Source organism: Chelonia mydas, chromosome 5 (genome assembly GCF_015237465.2).
Source record: "Chelonia mydas isolate rCheMyd1 chromosome 5, rCheMyd1.pri.v2, whole genome shotgun sequence".
Classification (NCBI taxonomy): Eukaryota; Metazoa; Chordata; order Testudines; family Cheloniidae; genus Chelonia; species Chelonia mydas.
The window spans coordinates 90,084,713-90,104,044 of NC_051245.2; the positions used below are offsets into that span (position 1 = coordinate 90,084,713).

At 38.8% G+C, this 19,332-nt stretch overlaps 1 protein-coding gene across 1 annotated transcript in view; it reads left to right on the top strand.

Annotated features, from left to right (window-relative positions):
• The window catches only part of RASEF (RAS and EF-hand domain containing), a 51,633-nt gene that overhangs the window by 18,165 nt on the left and 14,136 nt on the right, over positions 1 to 19,332 (top strand). The window contains exons 2-10 of the mRNA XM_037901796.2: positions 912 to 1,058; positions 2,786 to 2,876; positions 6,829 to 6,924; positions 8,191 to 8,268; positions 8,938 to 9,053; positions 10,855 to 10,923; positions 13,636 to 13,720; positions 15,905 to 15,996; positions 18,792 to 19,023. Of these exons, the coding sequence (XP_037757724.1) occupies positions 912 to 1,058; positions 2,786 to 2,876; positions 6,829 to 6,924; positions 8,191 to 8,268; positions 8,938 to 9,053; positions 10,855 to 10,923; positions 13,636 to 13,720; positions 15,905 to 15,996; positions 18,792 to 19,023 (1,006 nt within the window). The remainder of the gene's footprint in view (positions 1 to 911; positions 1,059 to 2,785; positions 2,877 to 6,828; positions 6,925 to 8,190; positions 8,269 to 8,937; positions 9,054 to 10,854; positions 10,924 to 13,635; positions 13,721 to 15,904; positions 15,997 to 18,791; positions 19,024 to 19,332) is intronic.

A 19,332-nucleotide genomic window follows, 5' to 3' on the forward strand; every position in this document is an offset into this window, starting at 1 on the left:
CGGAGAACACTTCAATCTCGCTGGTCACTCGATTTCTGAAATCAAAGTGTCTATCCTTCAACAAAAAAACTTCAAAAACAGACTCCAACGAGAGACTGTTGAATTGGAATTAATTTGCAAATTGGATACAATTAACTTAGGCTTGAATAGAGACTGGGAGTGGTTGAGTCATTGTACTAAGTAAAACTATTTCCCCTTGTTTATTCCTCCCCCCGCCCCCACTATTCCTCAGAAGTTCTTGTTAACTCCTGGAAATGGCCCACCTTGATTATCACTTCAAAAGGTTTTCTCTCCCCCCACCCCACTCTCCTGCTGGTAACAGCTCATCTTAAGTGATCACTCTCCTTACAATGTGTATTTTTTCATCGTCTGTGTGTATATAAATCTCCTCACTGTATTTTCCACTTTATGCATCCGATGAAGTGAGCTGTAGCTCATGAAAGCTTATGCTCAAATAAATCGGTTAGTTTCTAAGGTGCCACAGGTACTCCTTTTCTTTGTGCTTGAGGTGGTGTCTTCTTTTACTCTATGCAGCAGCCTCCAACAGTGATCATCTCCTTATATAGTATGATTAGCAGTAGAGCACTCAGTGCGCCCGATTTACCGTTGTGATACTCCAGTTTTACCCTGCACTTTACACAACTAACATAAGTAATATGAAATGATTCAAGTTATACTTCTAAAAGGTTTTTTCTGGGAGACGAATAGTGCAGTAAAGAGACCGGAAGGATTTATGCACTTGAGAAAAGGGCAGATGCTGTGCTGCATGTTTCAAATATATATTTGCCTTGTTAAATTTTAAAATCTGAGACACAGGTTGTTTACATTTTGAATAAATTTTGGAAGCCAAATGTAGTGTTTTTGTGTAAGGAAATATGCTTCATTGTGTTTTTGGTTTTGTTTTTTTCCAGACAAGAGCAGGCCAGTGTTCTGTATGCGAACATCAGCTTAGTGGAACCAAGATTAATTCAGCCTTATGAACATGTTATTAAGAACTTCATCCAAGAGATCAAACTTCAAAGCACAGAGATGGAAAGCTTGGCCATAGCTGTAAAAAGGTACAGTGGATAGTTCTGAATGTCACACGTGTGCAGCTATGAACTTCACCACTTACGCCTGTAGTACAGCGTGTTGGTTAAAGTTACCTGCTACTATTGGCAAAACATGCTGAACAGAATATTTTCATTTTTAGATATTAAACTGACAAGTTGAAAGAATCCAAGCATTTTTTTTTATACCAGACAATTTGCAAATGACTCTGTATGTAATTACTTACACTTTGGATAAATTCTGGGGCCAGTCTTGGATCCAAAGGCAGGCTAAGATCCCAGATTTTAACGGTCTTTCTTTTTTTGGTTGTAACTATGACTTTGAATACACATGACTGTCATTTGCTTTTACAAATATTATTTTTGTATCTCCAGGTTCAAAGAGAGTATTTAGGTAGCATATTTGGGTTTTGTACAGGCAGTCTTCTACTTTACGACGTTCGACTTATGATGAACGACACTTACAGTTTAGTACATGAGCCTCTACTGCATGAGCTAAAAGCCACATGACTGTTAGAGATTAATGAATTTGCTACAGCCTTAGCTAAGTGGTCTCGGTGCCCCACTACATGGGATAGAACACCACACCCAGGAGGTGTGTATTACATTTATCCACGCTGACAGGAATTTTTTCCTAATGTCCAACTTAAACCACCCTTGCTGCAATTTAAGCCCCTTGCTTCTTGTCCTAGCTTCAGAGGTTAAGGAGAACAATTTTTCTCCCTCCTCAATGTAACAACCTTTTATGTACTTGAAAACTGTGATCGTGTCCCTTCTCAGTCTTCTCTTCTCCAGATGAAACAAACCCAATTTTTTCAATCTTCCCTCGTAGGTTATGTTTTCTAGATCTTTAATAATTTTTGTTGCTCTTCTCTGGACTTTCTCCAGTAAAGGCTCCAATAAACGTGTTACAAGTCAAGTCTACATATCAGTCCAAATATATGTATGAATGGTCATCTTCAAATGACTTCTTTGGCTATGTAATCTCAGGCCTTGTCTATACTAAAGGGAAAAGTCGATCTAAGCTACGCAATTTGAGTTACGTGAATAGCGTAACTCAAATCAATGTAGCTTAGATCTACTTACTGCAGGGTCCACAACTATGTGACATCGATGGGAGACGCTCTCCCATCGATTCCCCTTACTCTTCTCCATCCGGTGGAGTACAGGAGTTGACGGGAGAGCTATCGGCGGTTGATCGCTGCAGCATTGATCCTCCGGCAAGTGTAGACAAGCCCTCAGATTGTCAATGGGATGGCACAGCAGTAAATGAAGGCAGAATTTTGTCCCACCACTGAACCTTAAACTTTAAATTAAATTAACATATTGATGTGTGAGAAGGAATTGAATAAGCCTTATCAGTACTGACGTGATAATATTAGTTAAGTAAGTCAATGTGACTAAATGTATATAGGGCTTAGATCTGTTGAGAAGATGGTGTATTTCTTACATATCATTTTTCAGAGGAGAATTTCACTTTAAAGATTTATTTTAAAGGGAAAAATATGAAACCAACTTTCTTCTAAACAAAGCATAAACATCATAGCCTTCTGTCAGTACTGCCGTATCTGTCTTTCAGCCACTAATGAAACTGTCACATAATTGCTTCTCATGTTTGGCCCAGGTTTCAACATTTGCATGTGTATGTTTGAACTGGATAGGTCATGTATTTTTTCTCAAATTTTCTTTGAAGTCAATGGAGGACTCATTAGAGTGTATTAATGTTTAAATCTTAGAGCTCAGGATAAAGCAGCAATACAGCTCAGTGAAATGGAGGACGAGATGGATCAGCGGATACAGGCTGCAGAACACAAGGTCAAGAAGGAAGTGAGTACTAGATATTACCAGCCTTTCATAATTATCAGGTTACTCCTGCCCCTATTGAAGTCAATATTGAAGTCAATATTGAAGGTGCAGGCTTCAAGCCCCAAGTACAGAATGTTTCTCACCTTGATTTACAAATGTCTAAAAGTTTATGGTATCACATTTTCCAAATCATCTTATAGGGAAGTATTATTGTTTGGTTTTGATGGGTGGGTCAAGGTCTACAGGCTGTAACTGAGCAATATTTCCATTGAAGGCATTTGCTTGAGTGTGGGCTGTAGAATTTAGGACTGACTTAAGGTTACCAAATGCCTGAATATCATAGAAATGTAGTACTGCCAGGGACCCCAAAAGGTCATCTAGTCCAGCCCCCTGTACTGAATTAAATTATCCTTCCTTATCCTTTTCTTTTAAAAGCATACATTTGATGCTAATGAGGAATATAATTCTTAAGGAATGATTTGCACCAGGAATGTTCTAAAAGCCATCCATTTCCCCCTATAGAAGTAGGGGCTTTGCATCTCCATTTACATTTGCTGGGCCTAACAAAAATACTTGGATAAAACTCCCATTGAGTTTAAGGAAGGATTGAGGGCTAAATGATTCTCTGGACTTGCATAGGCCTGATGCAAAGCACACTGAAGTCAATGGAAAGACTCCCATTGACTTTAGTGGGCTTTGAATTGGGCCCAGGAAGAGGATAAAACTTCCCAAAGGACATTCTTTCATTTTCCTCACAAAGCAGATGGGCTGCTTTATGTGGAAGTAGCAAATTGCAAGCTACTGTGCTCCTATGTTGTTGGGCGGGGAGTGGAAGGGATTGGCCACTGAAGGTGACACAGAATGGAAGAATGACATCCCCCGCGGAAAGGGTCTAATCAGTAGTACCAGTGCCCTAAATTTTTCTATCTTTACAGAGTTATGTACTGATTATTATTTGGGCTGTTTAATCTGCTTAGACTTTCCTTCCCCTGTTCATGCATACTGGTCCCACAATTAATTTTTAGAGATTTCCAGAAGAGGGAGAGAAATCCTGTCCTTATTGTAGTTAATGGGAATTTTGCCATTGTCTTCAGAGATGTCAGGTTTCACCCATTATCTTAATCCAGTTGCAGCCTTGATTGACTGTTGGAACAATCCTTTTCTCTTCATTATTTATGTGAATATATATTAAATCCTAAATGAACTATGTAATAAAAGGTAGAAAATACAATAAACTACATACTCATCTTTGTCTATATAACATAATGTTATGTTAAATCACTATTACATTCAAATGCAAACCTATTTCAGTGTATAATATAATATAAGAACAAAAATAAAGTTAAGATGGTCTAACACATGCACAATAAATACATCAAATAGTTTTTATTTATTTATTTATTTTAATTAATTAATTAATTTGTGTAGCCTACACAATATACTAGGACCAGTCTGCATACTGGAAGACACGGCCCCTTTCACCTAAGAGCACATTATTATAATAAACTGCCAAACACGCATTACCACTTACACCATTAATGGTTATTTGATTGGTTAGTAGGTGAGACGGTAAATGGTATTCAGGTAAATATGCGTATGTCATTGTCCTGTAATATGTTTACAGTAAATACTCATTTTGTAATATAATAATCAGTGATTTATGTATCAGTTTCCTAGAGTAGATAGAACACACATGATGACATAAAGGTCTCAGGTGTCAATTCAGTAAAATGGTGTGTCATAATATGTTCGGCAAATGACAGTGTAAATCACAGGAAAATAAGTGGAGGATGGGCACAACTATATTTCCTGCTGGGAAATTATGGAATATTTATACGTAGGAAACAAATACATTACTTCTGGAAGAATTTCCTCTTTGCACACAGCAATAAATCGAAGTAATAAAATGTAACACTCAACAACCATTATGTGATCAACAGATGAACAGGAAACATGTATCTGTGTTATCAAAGGCCAGGCACAACAAGCCATTGCGGTTGTGCACTTGTTCTGTCTGCTACATATTTCCAAATGTAGATTGCAATCTTTATCCTAATACAAATCAGTCTGTAACACAGGCTAAAGAGTTCTAACAAATATGAATAGATGGACTAAAAATCGGATAAATGACAGTCTTTTGGGACCACTAGGGTGAAATCCTGGCAACATCAAACTTAATGGCAAAGCTCCCATTGAGGTCAATGGGAATGTCTACACTGCAATTAAAACTTGCGGCTGCCCTGTGTCAGCTGGCTTTGGCTCAAGGTAAGGGGCTGTTTAACAGTGGTGCAGACATTTGTGCTCAGGGATCCTGCAAGGGGGGAGGGTCCAAGAGCTTGGGCTCCTGCCTGAGCCCAAATGTCCACACTGCAATTAAAGAACCCCCTAACTTGAGTCCCACAAACCTGAGTCAGGTGACACAGGCCAGTTGCGGGTGTTTAATTGAAGTGTAGGCATACACAATGGAGCCAGAATTTTACCCTTGATACCTATGTACCAATATCAAGGATGGGCTGTAACTTATTTCTCCTATCATTCTTTAAATTAAGTTTCTTTTACATGTTTCTTTCAGTTCATAGGTCCACATATTTTCAAAAAGTAAAACGCCCTGAGAGCAAATGTAACCTGCCGAGATATTTATTTTATGGGATTGTTCTAAGCCATAAAATCTTAATGGCTGCAGTGAGCACATTATTGTTTCAGACAGTGTGCTGACTCACACCAGTGTGACACCTTCCTCCATGTGATATCTGTATTTTTAGTGTTCCCTGCCTTCATGTTTCCACCAGGCAAGCAAGCAATTTACTGTACAAGTCATACTTTAGGAATCTGTACAGGTGTCAACAGTAGGAAAATCCTGAACTAGCTGGACAGGTGATTACCTATGTTGCTATAATTAAAACACACGTATACCAAAGGCTCTTTTATGAAAAGAATTGCACTTGAGTAAAGTTTCAGTCTTTGTTTCTTTCCACAAATCTGGCAGCTCTCTCAAAATCTTCATTTGCTAATGCTGATTTTTGTGACACCTTCTGGTTTGTAGTGCTCAAGTCAGAGAGGAGGCCTGCAGTGAGTTGAACACTCTCATCTACAGCTCTGGGAGCCTGTGTAAACCTTATTGATTTAAACAAACAACCCCCCCCCCCCCCCCCGTAATCCACTTGGACCAATGTTCAATACCTTCCTGAGTCCCCTACAAATTAAGATACTGTCATCATCCTTTCTTATACTCATACCTCTACTTTCCTCCCCTCCAAAATGGGATAATAATAGTATTGTTTTACTTGTATCTAGAGATACTTGGGATAGATGCATTTTTATAACTATATAAATATATATTTATATCCAGGTATTATACAACAATGCTATACTACTACATTATGTACTGAAGTGTGCATTTGTAGTAGAAGGCTGATTTGAAAAGCATAATCTCTTCCCAGAATATGTGATATTAAAAAAAAAAAAAACAAAAAAAAAAACAGGTGAGCTCTCCTTTTCAGTTTCATTGTGGACACTGGCAACATTGAAACAAGGAAGTATGACGTGTGATGTTTTCTGAGGGGAGAAGGGGGGGAGAAAGATTATTTACTCTGGGACCGTGTGTGTCTTCTGTGCAAATCACACACTTGTCTGAAATCTAGCTGAGTCCACACAATTGGGTTATGTTTGAATTAAGTAACATTGGTGAACTGACCTGAAGTTTTACTCCAATCTGCTAAACCTTTCTCTTCTACAAATACTTCATAAATGGGGCTGTAATGGCTTCAATGCCCATTTTAGTCAATTGAAAGGCACCTATTGACTTTGAGTGTTGGGTAAAACCTTTAATGGAGAGCTAAAGATACGTACTTCAAGTTTAAAGGAAATTGTTTGGCTTTACAATAATGAAATGTTTAATACCTTGGTGACCGAGGTTTTAAAGAAAATGTTTAAATCTGTGTTTTGACTGTTGTTAAAATTCCAAATGTTATAGGAGAAGCGGAAAGCTGAAGAGGCACTAAATGATCTCAAGTGTCAGTATGAGAATGAAGTTGGTGAACTTCAGGTGACCATAAAAAAACTTAAAAAGGTGGGTAGTTTGGACTTGTTCCCAGAATTCTGTGGATGATATAAGAGGGCCTGACCTGGGGAGATGCTGAGTGCTTCTTCCGAGGTAGCTAATGGGAGGTAAGGGTGCTCTGGCTTTTGCTGTGAAAATTTTCCAGATAATGTGCATCACTAAATGGCAACTTAAAAATAGTTTTTAAAATTGTGTTGACTAAAATACCCATTGTCGTTGTCCTTGAATCCATTTAGTATAGTTTACCGAAATACTTTGCCAAGGGACCTAACTGCTAGCCAAATAATATTACCAAATGATTGCTTATGATTATCAAGAAACTGGCATTTTGATTACCCAGTAGCAGTCTGGAATTTTATACATTGGAAAGAATCCAATTTATCATTTATAAGTATTTGTAATTAACAGAATCATAGGAAGGTGAAAAGGACCTAGTATCATAAGTTGTCATATCTGTCCTCTTGGCACTGCAGGAACTGTTCTCTGCAGTATTCGGTTTATCTCTACTATTAATGTTCCTATCTCTACGATTAACATTCCTAATACTGCAGAGAACCCCAAATCTGAACTCCCCGTGCATGGACCAGAATCTGAATTTTGCAGTTGTTAAGTATTTCTGTGATGGGGTAAACCAGAACCCCAGAACTGAATGCTCACTTTGAGTGTTTGAAATTCAGATTTAGGCTTTTGTTGCTGGCCTTTTCTATAGCTGTTAGTAACATTATATGTGTCTTTCAGCAATATGAATCCTGGCTGTGAATTGCACTCCATTTTCCTCTTTATTATCATTAAATCACAGTTACAATTCCACTGATATTAATGGAAGTTTCTCATGAAAAATAAGAGAACTACTGCATTTTTACTCTATAGAGAATTGGGGCTAGATGAGCTGGGTAGATATGCACAGCTCCACTGAAATCAGGGGCGCTACCACTCTTGTTACCAGCAGAGGATCTGACCCTTGGTTGGTTTCTTGTGTTGCAAAATGACTGTTAACATTTCTAGCAATACGAAATTCTGTAGAACACACTTCGAGAAACTTTCAAAATATTTTTTCTAAAAATGAAATGAAATAAACGGGATAATTTGGAAGAGGTGGTTTCTTATGCTTACACCCGGAGAACTAATATATAGTTAGATCTTTCGTAGTTGGAAAATGCACATAGGTATCTTTCAGTATAGCCCTTGATCCAAATGACTTTCATTGACTTAAGTGGGCTTTGGATCAGTCAAGAACGTGTTTTTAAAATTTGCACATTTTATTTGCTCTTTCAGCTGGAAGAACAATCAAAGAACATAAATCACAGAGAAGATTTGGCTGCATTAAAAAAAAGGATACATGAATTGTCGTTGGTAAGAGTTGATTATAATTTATATATAGAAGATATAGATTCAACCTGCACTTTGTACTTTCTTCAATAGCGATTTGTTTTCCCACTTCAGAACTGGTATTAGAATTATGAGGCTAAGAGATGGTGGGTTTTGTTTTGTTTTTGTAAAAATATTTAAGGTGGTGCGATTGCTTATTCTTGTATAAAGAAGAAATAATTCTGTTTAGATATGAATTCTAGATCTACCATTTATTAATCATTTGATATAGAACAGTGTCATTTTTGTGTATGACAAACTGAAAAATCTGAAATTAAATTGAGTTTTTGAGTGTTAGAACTATGACTCCAATATGGCTCATGGTATGGAGACCATCTGCACTCAGATATCTATGGAATGTGCTAAACTTTAAGCATGTGAGCAGTCCCATTGGGTTAGCTAATCAACATTTCTAAAGTTAAGTGCTTTTGCCTACATCAGAGATTTTGAGTGTCAGTCTTAAAGGTTTACCTTTATAAATTAGCTTTTCATAACCGGCACTTTTAATAGTTATATTCTTAACTCTAATGAGATTTTATATTGTTACTGTTTTTGATTTGATTTTGATGTTCTTTTATATTTTAGTACTACAGCACTTCATTATTTTGTGAAGGCAACTCTGTTGCATAAACTTCATTTTCTGTTTTTCTTTAGGAAAATCAGAAACTTAAAAAAGATCTTTTAGAAGCACAGACAAGTATAGCTTTTCTTCAGAGTGAATTAGATACTTTGAAAAGTGATTATGCAGATCAAAGTTTGAGCTCAGAAAGGTAAGATACTTCACATTATAAAATTTTTATTTGGGGGGAAAATAGGTTGTTTTGTATATATTGTATAACTAGTCAGTAACAATTATTTGTAATAGATCATAATTGGCAAGTACATAGGTTAAAACTGATATATTGCCACATATCTAGTATTTACTTAGTTGGCTAGAATGGCTCTGATAGAGCGAATTTTGTGCCTGATTTGGAATCCCTTATTCATGCAAGTAGGTTCACTGACTTCACTGGGACCTCAGTAGTGAGTAAGAACTACAGGGTTGGGCCCTTTCTTTATAACTCTATTTCAGTGAAATACCCTTGTCTGTCATGGTAAATAAGGCCATGGAAGTCTTCCAAATCAAGGGTGAACCTGTGAAAACAAAAGCTAGTCTGGCTATTTTGAGACCTTTCACAAGAAATAAAAGTTAGGGCTATTATGCCTCTCATGAGGCTGAGCAACACTGGAGATGGAAGGAGTCATATTGCTCCAGTGATGGTGCTAGAGGCGTTATGCATTTGAAAGGCACAATGGCTAGTGGGTGATGAGCATGTCTTGCTACACCTATCCAGCAGGGTTAGCCAGTACGGAAGAGGAAGATCCATAAATCCATCTGCATGTCACTCAGAGATGTACCCATTGGACTATCAGCACCACTTCCTGTTTTCCTAAGCACCTGCAGCTAAATTATGGCTGGCTGCTGGTGGGAGAATAGGGACTCCCTTCTGTCCCTCACCAGACACAGCATGTTTAAAATAGAGGAGTAGCAATTTAAGCCCCAGTCCTTCAAATGGCTCTGCCGTGGCACACTCTTATGTATGGTCAAAGCCCCATCAAAGGCAGTGGGGCTCTTCCTGGGAGCAGGAATATACCCATATGCTATCAATTGTAGGATTGGTCCTTTAACCTTTACAGAACATCGGAGTCAAATTGGCATTAATTTCTTGTGCTAAATCCCCCTGTAAAATACTTGTTGAATTCAAAGTATTTTGTACACACAGCAGGGATATAGACTATTTTTAATCTTTGGGGAAGCTAGAGTTACAAAATTATAAAATAATAGCTGTTGGCTATTGCTTAAATGCGTAGTTTGGTGTCATGACTAAATTTGTCCACTTTTAATAAAGTGAGATAAATGAGCTTCTGTTCCAAACGCAGTGTTTCCATTATTAATGAAATCCCTGGGTTGTGAAGAGGATCAGGAGGGAACTGGCAAAAGCCACCCAAGTCCCCGGTTGTCTATGTCCATGCACACTAGCCAGTTTTGAAACTTCCGTACCTTTTGGAATTTCCTTGTGGGTGGAACCCTGGCTGTTCACAAGGTGCTGGCTTCTTGTTTCCAGCTGCTGAATTACATTTAGAACAAGTTAATGATGCATTACAATCTTTAGTAATACTGTTTTTTTTTCATATCCGTAATTATCACAGCTGTCAAAGTTGACCACGATTGGGAGAGGAAGTGGTCCATGTGATTGTGAATTGGATGGGAAGCATTTGCAAAACAATCTCTTTTGAGACATGATGAATGTTTGAGAACTCCTGGTCTGTTATCAACCTGCTAAAATATTTTAGCACAAATTTCTTTTTTAGTATAAACAAACAAAACAATCAAAACCTGGTGTAACTTAAACACTCAAACCAATTGCTTCCCCCCCCCCCCCTATAAATTTGCACCCCTCTAAAAATATTTCTTAGGTTTCTAATTAACTTATTCAAAATCTGTTACAGTTGAATTTTGTTTTCTGCAAGAGTTAATACTCTAGACAATGGAGCAGGGTATGTAGAGAAGTATAACTTTATATTTTGCAGAGACCTGGAAATGGTCCGAGAATACGCTGAAGACAGAGAGAGCCTGGAAAGACAAATTGAAATACTTCAGTAAGTTTTTAATAGTTCACTGTTCTATATTTACAAACTTTATTCTGAAGTGTGCACAGCTAAACACATTTCTCTAGTTGTAGGGATATCTTGATGGAATTGGAGAAGAAAATATTATCAAGGGAAAATGTTTTTCTAAACTGCAATTTAAACTGTTTCTGTTGTAGTAGACTTCACTCTACTACCTGGACTGTTTAAGTATAGTTTTAGTATCACATGCAGCAACCTGGGAACACAGTGTAAAAATACTATCTGAATTTTGTATTCCTCCATGTGATCCCTATATAATCTTGTCCTTTCACAAAAGATGAAAGCATATTCTGTCTCAACTCCTCAAAAATTAAGTTGTAATGGCTCAGATATGTTTGGACTGGTACTGGTTGACTACGTCATTTTTATTTTACCACAGAATAACTGCAAACATTATTACCTTTATATATGGTACTAGAATGGTTTCTGAGAGCCTATCCCTGATGTCTCTATTTATGCATCCTACAGTTCTGTCTGCATTTTTTTCTGTAATGCTGTTGAGCAGAGGGATACTGGACCATATCATGCCACTGATTTATAAGCAGAGCTCCCTATTTACTTAAAGGGGCCAAAAATATTAAAGATTTAACCACCACAACTGCCAGCTTCTTCAGTTCAATATTTGGTAGTGTGTGAAACTGCTGAGTCTCTAATACTTTGTGGGATTTTTGTTCTTAGCCTCACTGTCTTTCATTTCTCTATAATAAGCTGAATAAGATCCTTGTCTATCCATGTTATTCTAAATATTATCACTTGGCTTCTTTTTTATTGACTTTGCCTCTGCAGTAACTCCCTCTTTTATCATTATCTTTAAAGCACCAACAATGAGTCCAGTGCTGTATGATGTACAAACACCGCTGCCTTCAAGAATCACCCAATGTAAATAAAAAGAAAAGGAGTACTTGTTGCACCTTAGAGACTAACAAATTCATTTGAGCATAAGCTTTCGTGAGCTACAGCTCACTTCATCGGATGCTGTAGCTCACGAAAGCTTATGCTCAAATAAATGAGTTAGTCTCTAAGGTGCCACAAGTACTCCTTTTCTTTTTGCAGCTACAGACTAACACTGCTACTCTGAAACCAATCTGCTGCTACTCTGAAACCCATCTAAATAGTTTTATATCCTCAGCAAGTTTCCTCATCATACTCATGATTTTTCTTCCAAGTAATTGAACCAAATCTCTCCTTAAAGTTATCCCAGTGGCACTCAGAGGCACTCATTTTTTAAAAAAGTATAGCATTTTGTGAATTCAAAATAACGTTCTTTATATGTAACTTTCTAACTTTGCAGGTATGCCCCTATTTAATGGTCTTGACTTTACATCCTTAGGCCCTGATCTTGGAAACATACATGTGGTCAACTTTACTACCACGAGTAGTTATTTTATTTCAGTGTAGGTTTTTTTAGAATGTAATATATACAATATATAATATTTTAATGATTTCACAGTGGACCAAGTTATTGGGCTTTTCCTCCTGAATTCCTCCCACCATAAAACTTTGTACATCAAAGGCTAGCTATATGTTTGCATATAAAGATAAACAAAATAGTCAAAAGAGAAGAAATACAATGAAGTGTGCCATAAAGATTGCTAAGCAGTCAAATTCCCAGCAGGAGGATTAAAATAACCTATTCTGTTTTTTACATTGTCCAGCCACGTTTGAAGAAAGTCGCGAGGCAATGGATATGGTTTAATTCGGCCACACATTTATTCATCTAAAATAACTGGGAGTTTCTAACATTAAATTCACAGTTCAGGTCATAATTCTTCCCTTAATCATTTCCACTTAATCCCCCAACCTAGTCCCAGCCATCCTTTTGCTGAGACCCTGCCACGCTACCCTTGTATGAGGGCTAAGGGGGTTAGGAAAAGGAGACCGTTGGTTCCCCTCTGTACCAGATATAGGAGCCCCAAGCCTTCCTTTCACAGCTCCTTTAAGGGATGCTTCCTTCTAAATCCCCTTAAATCACCCTGCAACAGTTCATTTGATGTGATAACTGTATCCCTTTCATAATGAGTACCTACAGTGGACATCTGCCACATGGAGGTGCCAGCAATTAGCTTGGCTGCCTCTCTCTACCACCTCTGGGTTCTCAGATATTTACCAATTCCTTCCTTAATATTGGACAAAAATATATCCACTCCCCAGTTGGATGGGTGAACCCCTAACTCCCTTCCCTCTAAAGAAAGAGAGGCACCTACACTAAAAAAATCTGTACTGCTTTGTTTGGGCAAATTCCGTTCTTGTCACACTCTTGTAGAAGTATGACTCTCCTTGCTGTTTCTTAATTGGTTTGTTGACACATTAGTCAGGGTGTCAGGTCCTTCCTTCCCCCCCCATTGCAGATCAGTTGGAAGGGCAGTGCCCCTCTTGACCTGGTCCAGTGACCACCTGCTCTTTCACGCTCTGTCCAGGTAAACTTTCCCTTCTTCAGCAGAGGGAGCCTTTAAAGCAGTAATAACTCCTTGTCTTCTGGCCAGTCAACTAAGGACCCCTTGTCTACAGTTGCAGTGATGAGCCCAATCTTAGCTCACAGTTTCCTTGAGAGTAAACATCCGCAGTTGACAGTTGTTCATCAGAAAATGCTCACATTACACTTTGAGTACAATAATGGCTCTGGACCCACACTTTTCAGTAGAGTGCAAGAAAACTTTAATTTTGTTACCTGTTTCATCTTAGATCAGCTAACAGAAAACTACATGACAGCAATGATGGTTTAAGGAGTGCACTAGAAAACAGTTTAAGCAAATGCAACAGATCACTGGTATGTAATATAAAATTATAAGTTATACTAATATGTTTTATATAATGGGCCATATTCTGCTCTCTCTTACACCAGGGTAAGCGGAGGAAACTCCATTGACTTCAGTAGGGTCATTCTGGGTTTACATTCATGTAACTGAGAGCAGATTTTGGTGCAGTGTTACTACATTTTGAAGTTGTCTACTGTCTCTGTGTGTGTAGGTAATTCCTATTAAATATTGGGGTTATACACACATATATCATATACCACTGCCCCACCTCTATGAGGCCACTCATAGTTCCTGTACTCTGGATTCTCCCTGTTTGCTGTAATTTGAAGGAAGGTATGTCTACACTTTGAGCTGCAAGGTGTAAATTCCAGCTTAAGGAGAAATAGTCGTGTGAGCTCTGATTGAACCAGTGTGTTAGAAATAGAGTGTAGCTGTAGCAGTGTGAGGAGTTAGCTGCCTCAAGTATGTACCTGTCCAAGATGCTTCGGATGTGCTTGAGGCGGCTAGCCTCTCACGCTGCTTGTGCCACTGCAGCTACTCGAATTTTAACATGCTAGCTCTGATCAAGCTACTGTGGGCATGTCTCCTCAAGCTGGGAATTGCACCTCCAGCTCAAAGTGTAAACAACCCCTGAGAGAAGTCTGGTTTGATGAGGACAGGGAAACAGCAAGACACAGTATGGTTAAATGTAGTGGACACAATGTTATTCGTTTAAAACTCTTACCTAGCTGGAGTAGCTCCCTCAAACTACCCTGGAGGGTTTTTCTTATGGGAATGTCAACTGGCCCCAATAGTCCCAATGGACTATAAATTTGAGGATGGTTGTGAAGGCCAGGCCCCCTCTATACCGTCTGGCCTGCCGAGGGATCTTGATTGGAAGCTAGAGTCCCAAACAGCTCCCCTCCTCAACATTGGAGGTAGGTGAGATAAGATGAGAGGAGCTACATGCTGAGATATAGAGGCAACACCCTCATTGTGTGCTGAGGAGATATGCGCCTAAGCAGTCCACTGAGCTACAGGGACCTGCACTGGACTCCTTCTAACTCACCAACTGCACTGGTACCATCCAACATTGCAATAGTTGTAACATAACCCTCCGCCTCCCCTCAATCAAACATTCTGATTCTGGGTGAAAAAAACACCCAGCAGTTTGCCAGTTTTGCCATATAGGAAAAGACCCTAAAACTTCCAGACCCTAAAACTGGTTGTCAGCCAAGCCCCTGGCTTCACCAGAGATCCAGCAACTAGATGGGTTAGGAAGGGTGAGGCTGAAACAGGAAGCCCACAATGGTTACCCTGCCTAGATAGCAAACTGTATTAATCCTCCTCCCTTCTCCCCTACCAAATGGGAGCCAATCACCTGGATCCAGCATCATTCCCACCACCCGTGACAGCAGTGGTGGGTGGGCCAGGCCCCCTGAGTCCAGGCTCAAAAGTACCATGTGACTTCCTCCCTCTCCCCCATACACCCTGCAACACAAGGAAGAGAAAAGCAGCCCTTACATGCTGAAAGCAAAGGGGGAAGGGTAAGAGAGGAAAGGAGAGGAGGTATGTGAAATACTGTCTCAGCTGCTTCCAGCCGGGAACTCCATTCTCTCCCTCCAGCCCACTGCTTCTAGCCCCATCACAGCTGGACCCTGGCTGGAAAGGTGAGCATGTTTTGGTAAAATAGATATTGAGCCTTTAAAATTTGGTATGATGTCTTCCAGCAGCCTGAATGTCTATGACCTGAGGGTATTTGAATCACACTGGAGATTTCACTCTCTCCATCTTGACCACCTACATACTCTAACTGGTGGTTCTTCCAAAATGAGAGAGAAATCGTAGATCATTCCCCAGAATACTGCTTTTCTAGAAGACTGTATTATAGTTCATGGAATGAGGTCACTTGCTCAAATGACACTGTTATACATATCAGCCACTTCGCTCTCTCAGAAATCCCATTGCTGCTTGATAGTTGAGTAGGCGGCAATAACTCCACTCCAGAAGTAGGATGACATTATGGACCCCAAACATTATATATTTGAATGTAACATGTTGGACATATATACATGTTGACATCCAGTCCTGTTTTAAAGGATAAGGAAAAGAAAAGGTTGGATTTACATCATAACATACAGCAGGGTTAGTTGTGATGGCTGTAGTCCCACATGTACAACAAGATATTTATAGACCTTTCTACTCATCTATTACAGCGTCTAACAAACATCTCCCCGGGGAATACAATTACTAGAAGCAGCCCCAAATGTAGTGGTGGCCAGTCTCCTCAAAATCCACGATATGACAGGTAGGCCTGGTACATTTTTATTTAAATTATAGCATAAGGATGGATAATTATACATGTCTTCAGACAGCCAAATACTTAATACAAAATGACAGAGTTAAACAGCCTGTTCTGTCTTTTCTCAATTCTAACTCAAGAAACTCAGCAAGACCAAGCCTTACAAAACATGATTCTAATATGGACCATTCTTAAATGGTCCCTTTAGTACTTAAAAGAGACAGCACTGTTTTTTCCAAATCTTTAACCTGTATAGGTGGTGTCCCCTGTGTAATATCTTCTATCAGTGTATGAGGGCCTAGTTCTTCAAGGGGTTAAAGATCCTCATCTCTCAATGAAATCCCAGTTAAGTGAGTGTGCTCAGCACTTTTGCTCAGCACTTTGCAGAATGGGATGTCTAGAGAGGATAAGACCATTTAATTAATTTTCAGCTTCAAAAATTCTTGGGCTAACCTATTAAATGGTCAAAGCAACTAACTGTCTACTTTGTTTTATTGGCTGTAAGTTCTAGATCCAAAACCCACTGAAATCAATGGAAAGACTCCCATTGACCTCACTGGGCTTTGGATCAGGCTGTAGGTCATACCATTTTACTGGCTTGACGCATTCTCTTTGGAGTTAGCCAGAACTGCAGTGAAAAATGTGTTTTCTTTCTTAAATGACAGATTTTTTCCTTTTCTCCCCCCCCCACCCCCCTTTGGTATTAAAACTGCATATAGATCTATATTAGAGCCTTTATATGGTTAACATATATATTTTGGCAGTGAGTTGACAATCCTTTGTAAACATTAAATTGGCTTTCACTTTACACTAATGATATCCAAATATATCACTAATTCAATACTGTTATTGAATCTGCTGTCTTCATGTTGGAGACTTGTTTGCAGGCTATAAAATTCTGATTGCAACAAACTATCCTTCTGCTGAACGCAGAAAAAATAGGTTCCCTCTTGTTGGATCCTCTGTATATTTGAAAGGAGATGTCCCTTACTAAGTTGCACATTAAATGGAGTAATTTTCTGAGGTGAAGAAAGGAAGGAAGAAGTCTATTTAGCAGGCCTTAGAGATGTCCTTCTCTGAGAGCATTTAAAAAAAACAAACCTGCTATTCTGTGCAATCTAGTGTATTCCAATCTAAAGTGGAAAAATTGACTTCTTCAGAAGTACATGTGCCAGGGGTAAAACTCATTCCTGGCAGGTATGGTTTAGCAGTATTTAGAGAGAGATGAACTTCTGTTCCCAAAATGCTTGTCCATTTTCAACACTTCGTATCATACAAGAACCATCAGATCAGTGTTAAGAAATCTGGGTGCTTGTTTGGATTCTAACGTTGCTTTTAAGAGATTTGCAATAGTAAATATATTTTTCTTTTCTCTGGTCATATAACGTCTCTCAAATTAAGTTGCCTTAAGCATGTATGGAATTCCCAACACTGAATACGTGATTTACTGATTTTGAAAATTTGACTAATGTAGTCCTCTGCCTGAGGTTATGCTTAATGCTCTTAACTTTGCTACAGTTTGCACCCTTTGTTCATACAGGTATATCAGTGATTTTCTGTAGGCTATGTGCATAAATACAAATAGTATTACTGTACTACTGTGGTATTCCAAAACCAAGATCATGAGTATTTGAATGAAAACTCATTACCCTGGGAGCATGGAAATAGACAGTTCTGAAGTTGTTGCAACAGAAAATAGTCCCTGTAATGGTCCTTGCTGGCCAGTAGTGGATAGGAATTATATGGAAGTCGGCAACCCTGTGAATCCCAATGAATAGAAACTCCAGCCCCACAGAAGGCTGCATCTCCATGCTGCACACTAGTGCTCAGATCACCTGGCAACAAAACTCTACAAGGAACAATGCTGCCATTGGCTATATTAGCTGCAACTGTGATGTCCTGCATCTCCACTCCTATAAGATAGAGCACTACTTTCAGGCATTTTCCACCCCACTTTACTTTTATTTGCTCCTGTCCCTGCTTGATGGAGATAGGGGCTGGAGACGTAATACCTTTTTTGAAGGTTGTCCTCCTCCCTCCCTCCATTTCTCTCTCTAGTTTCCTTTCCCTTTTTTGTACAAATTAACTTAAAAAGCAAAGACAGTGAGTCACTTTTACTTCAAGCACTACTGCGATTTGAGTATCCTATTGTCTGTCTTGGCACCGAAAGCAAAACAAAGATAGCCTTGGAAAAGGAAAGAGAATCAAAGGGGAACATTGGCTTGGAAAGGAGGGGAGAGTCAAGCCCATACTTACGAGAAACCAGTTGTTTCTGCTGTTATGCTAAAGATTATGTGTAGGACAACCAAAACTGGAACTGAACACATTTCTGCACTGCTTCTTCTACTGTTGCTGAGCTTCTGATTTCTGCTGCCTCCTTTTTCATATTCACAGATATTTGCAGGCCAAAAAATTATGAGCTAAAACCTGGATACATCCATTTACATTCAGGTTCAGTATATCGAGACCATCTTCCAGGTCCTGGGATGGACTAACATCTCTACTGCCCTGTTTTTAATATGTTCCTGGTACAATGTTCAATTTTTTTAACAACCATTTCCTTTTGGATTTAAGAATAACTCATTATGCCAGGCATTGAATAACTACAACATCCTCACCATGGCATGTTATATGAACTGTTTGGATGCTCACTTCTAAGGGCCTAAATTAAGGAACTCATTTATTGGAGATTAAAAAAATAGAGATCCTTCTTTCAGTAAAGGGCAATAAAATGTGTAGCTGAAACATCTTCTTTTGTTGGGTCCTGTAAAAAGCATATTTCCCCTCACTTTTGTCACCAGATCCTCTCGTTCTTCCTATGTGGATGAAGATGAGTGTTTAGCCCTTTGTGACCCTCTGCAAAGGATAAACTGTGATGCTGATAGCTTGTCTGAAAGCTGCTTTGACAGTGGTTTGTCTACCTTGAGAGACTCAAATGAATATGATTCAGAAATGGAATGGCGACATCAAAGAAGTTTTCAAAGGCCACACTGTATGCAGGACAGTTCTGTTGGTGATGCTTCTGATACAGATGTAAGCTCCAGTCTTACTGCATTTCTAAGAGAGACCTTTGTTTGGAGGCAAAATTAGCCCCCTGTTCGTAAAGTGAAATTGATCTTTTCACATAAGTCAGGGAACCTAAATTGTCTTTACCTGGGTTATAAGCATTAAAACAGAATTAATAGGATATTTTTGTGGGATGCTTAAGGGAACACTCTGTGGTTTAAAAACAGTCCTATTTTAACTGATTGTATAGGCTCATTAATGACCCTATATCTTTTTGTAAGTTTGTAAAAGTGAATTTAATATTTGTGAAAGTTGATAAATTGTTAGCCCTGAAGA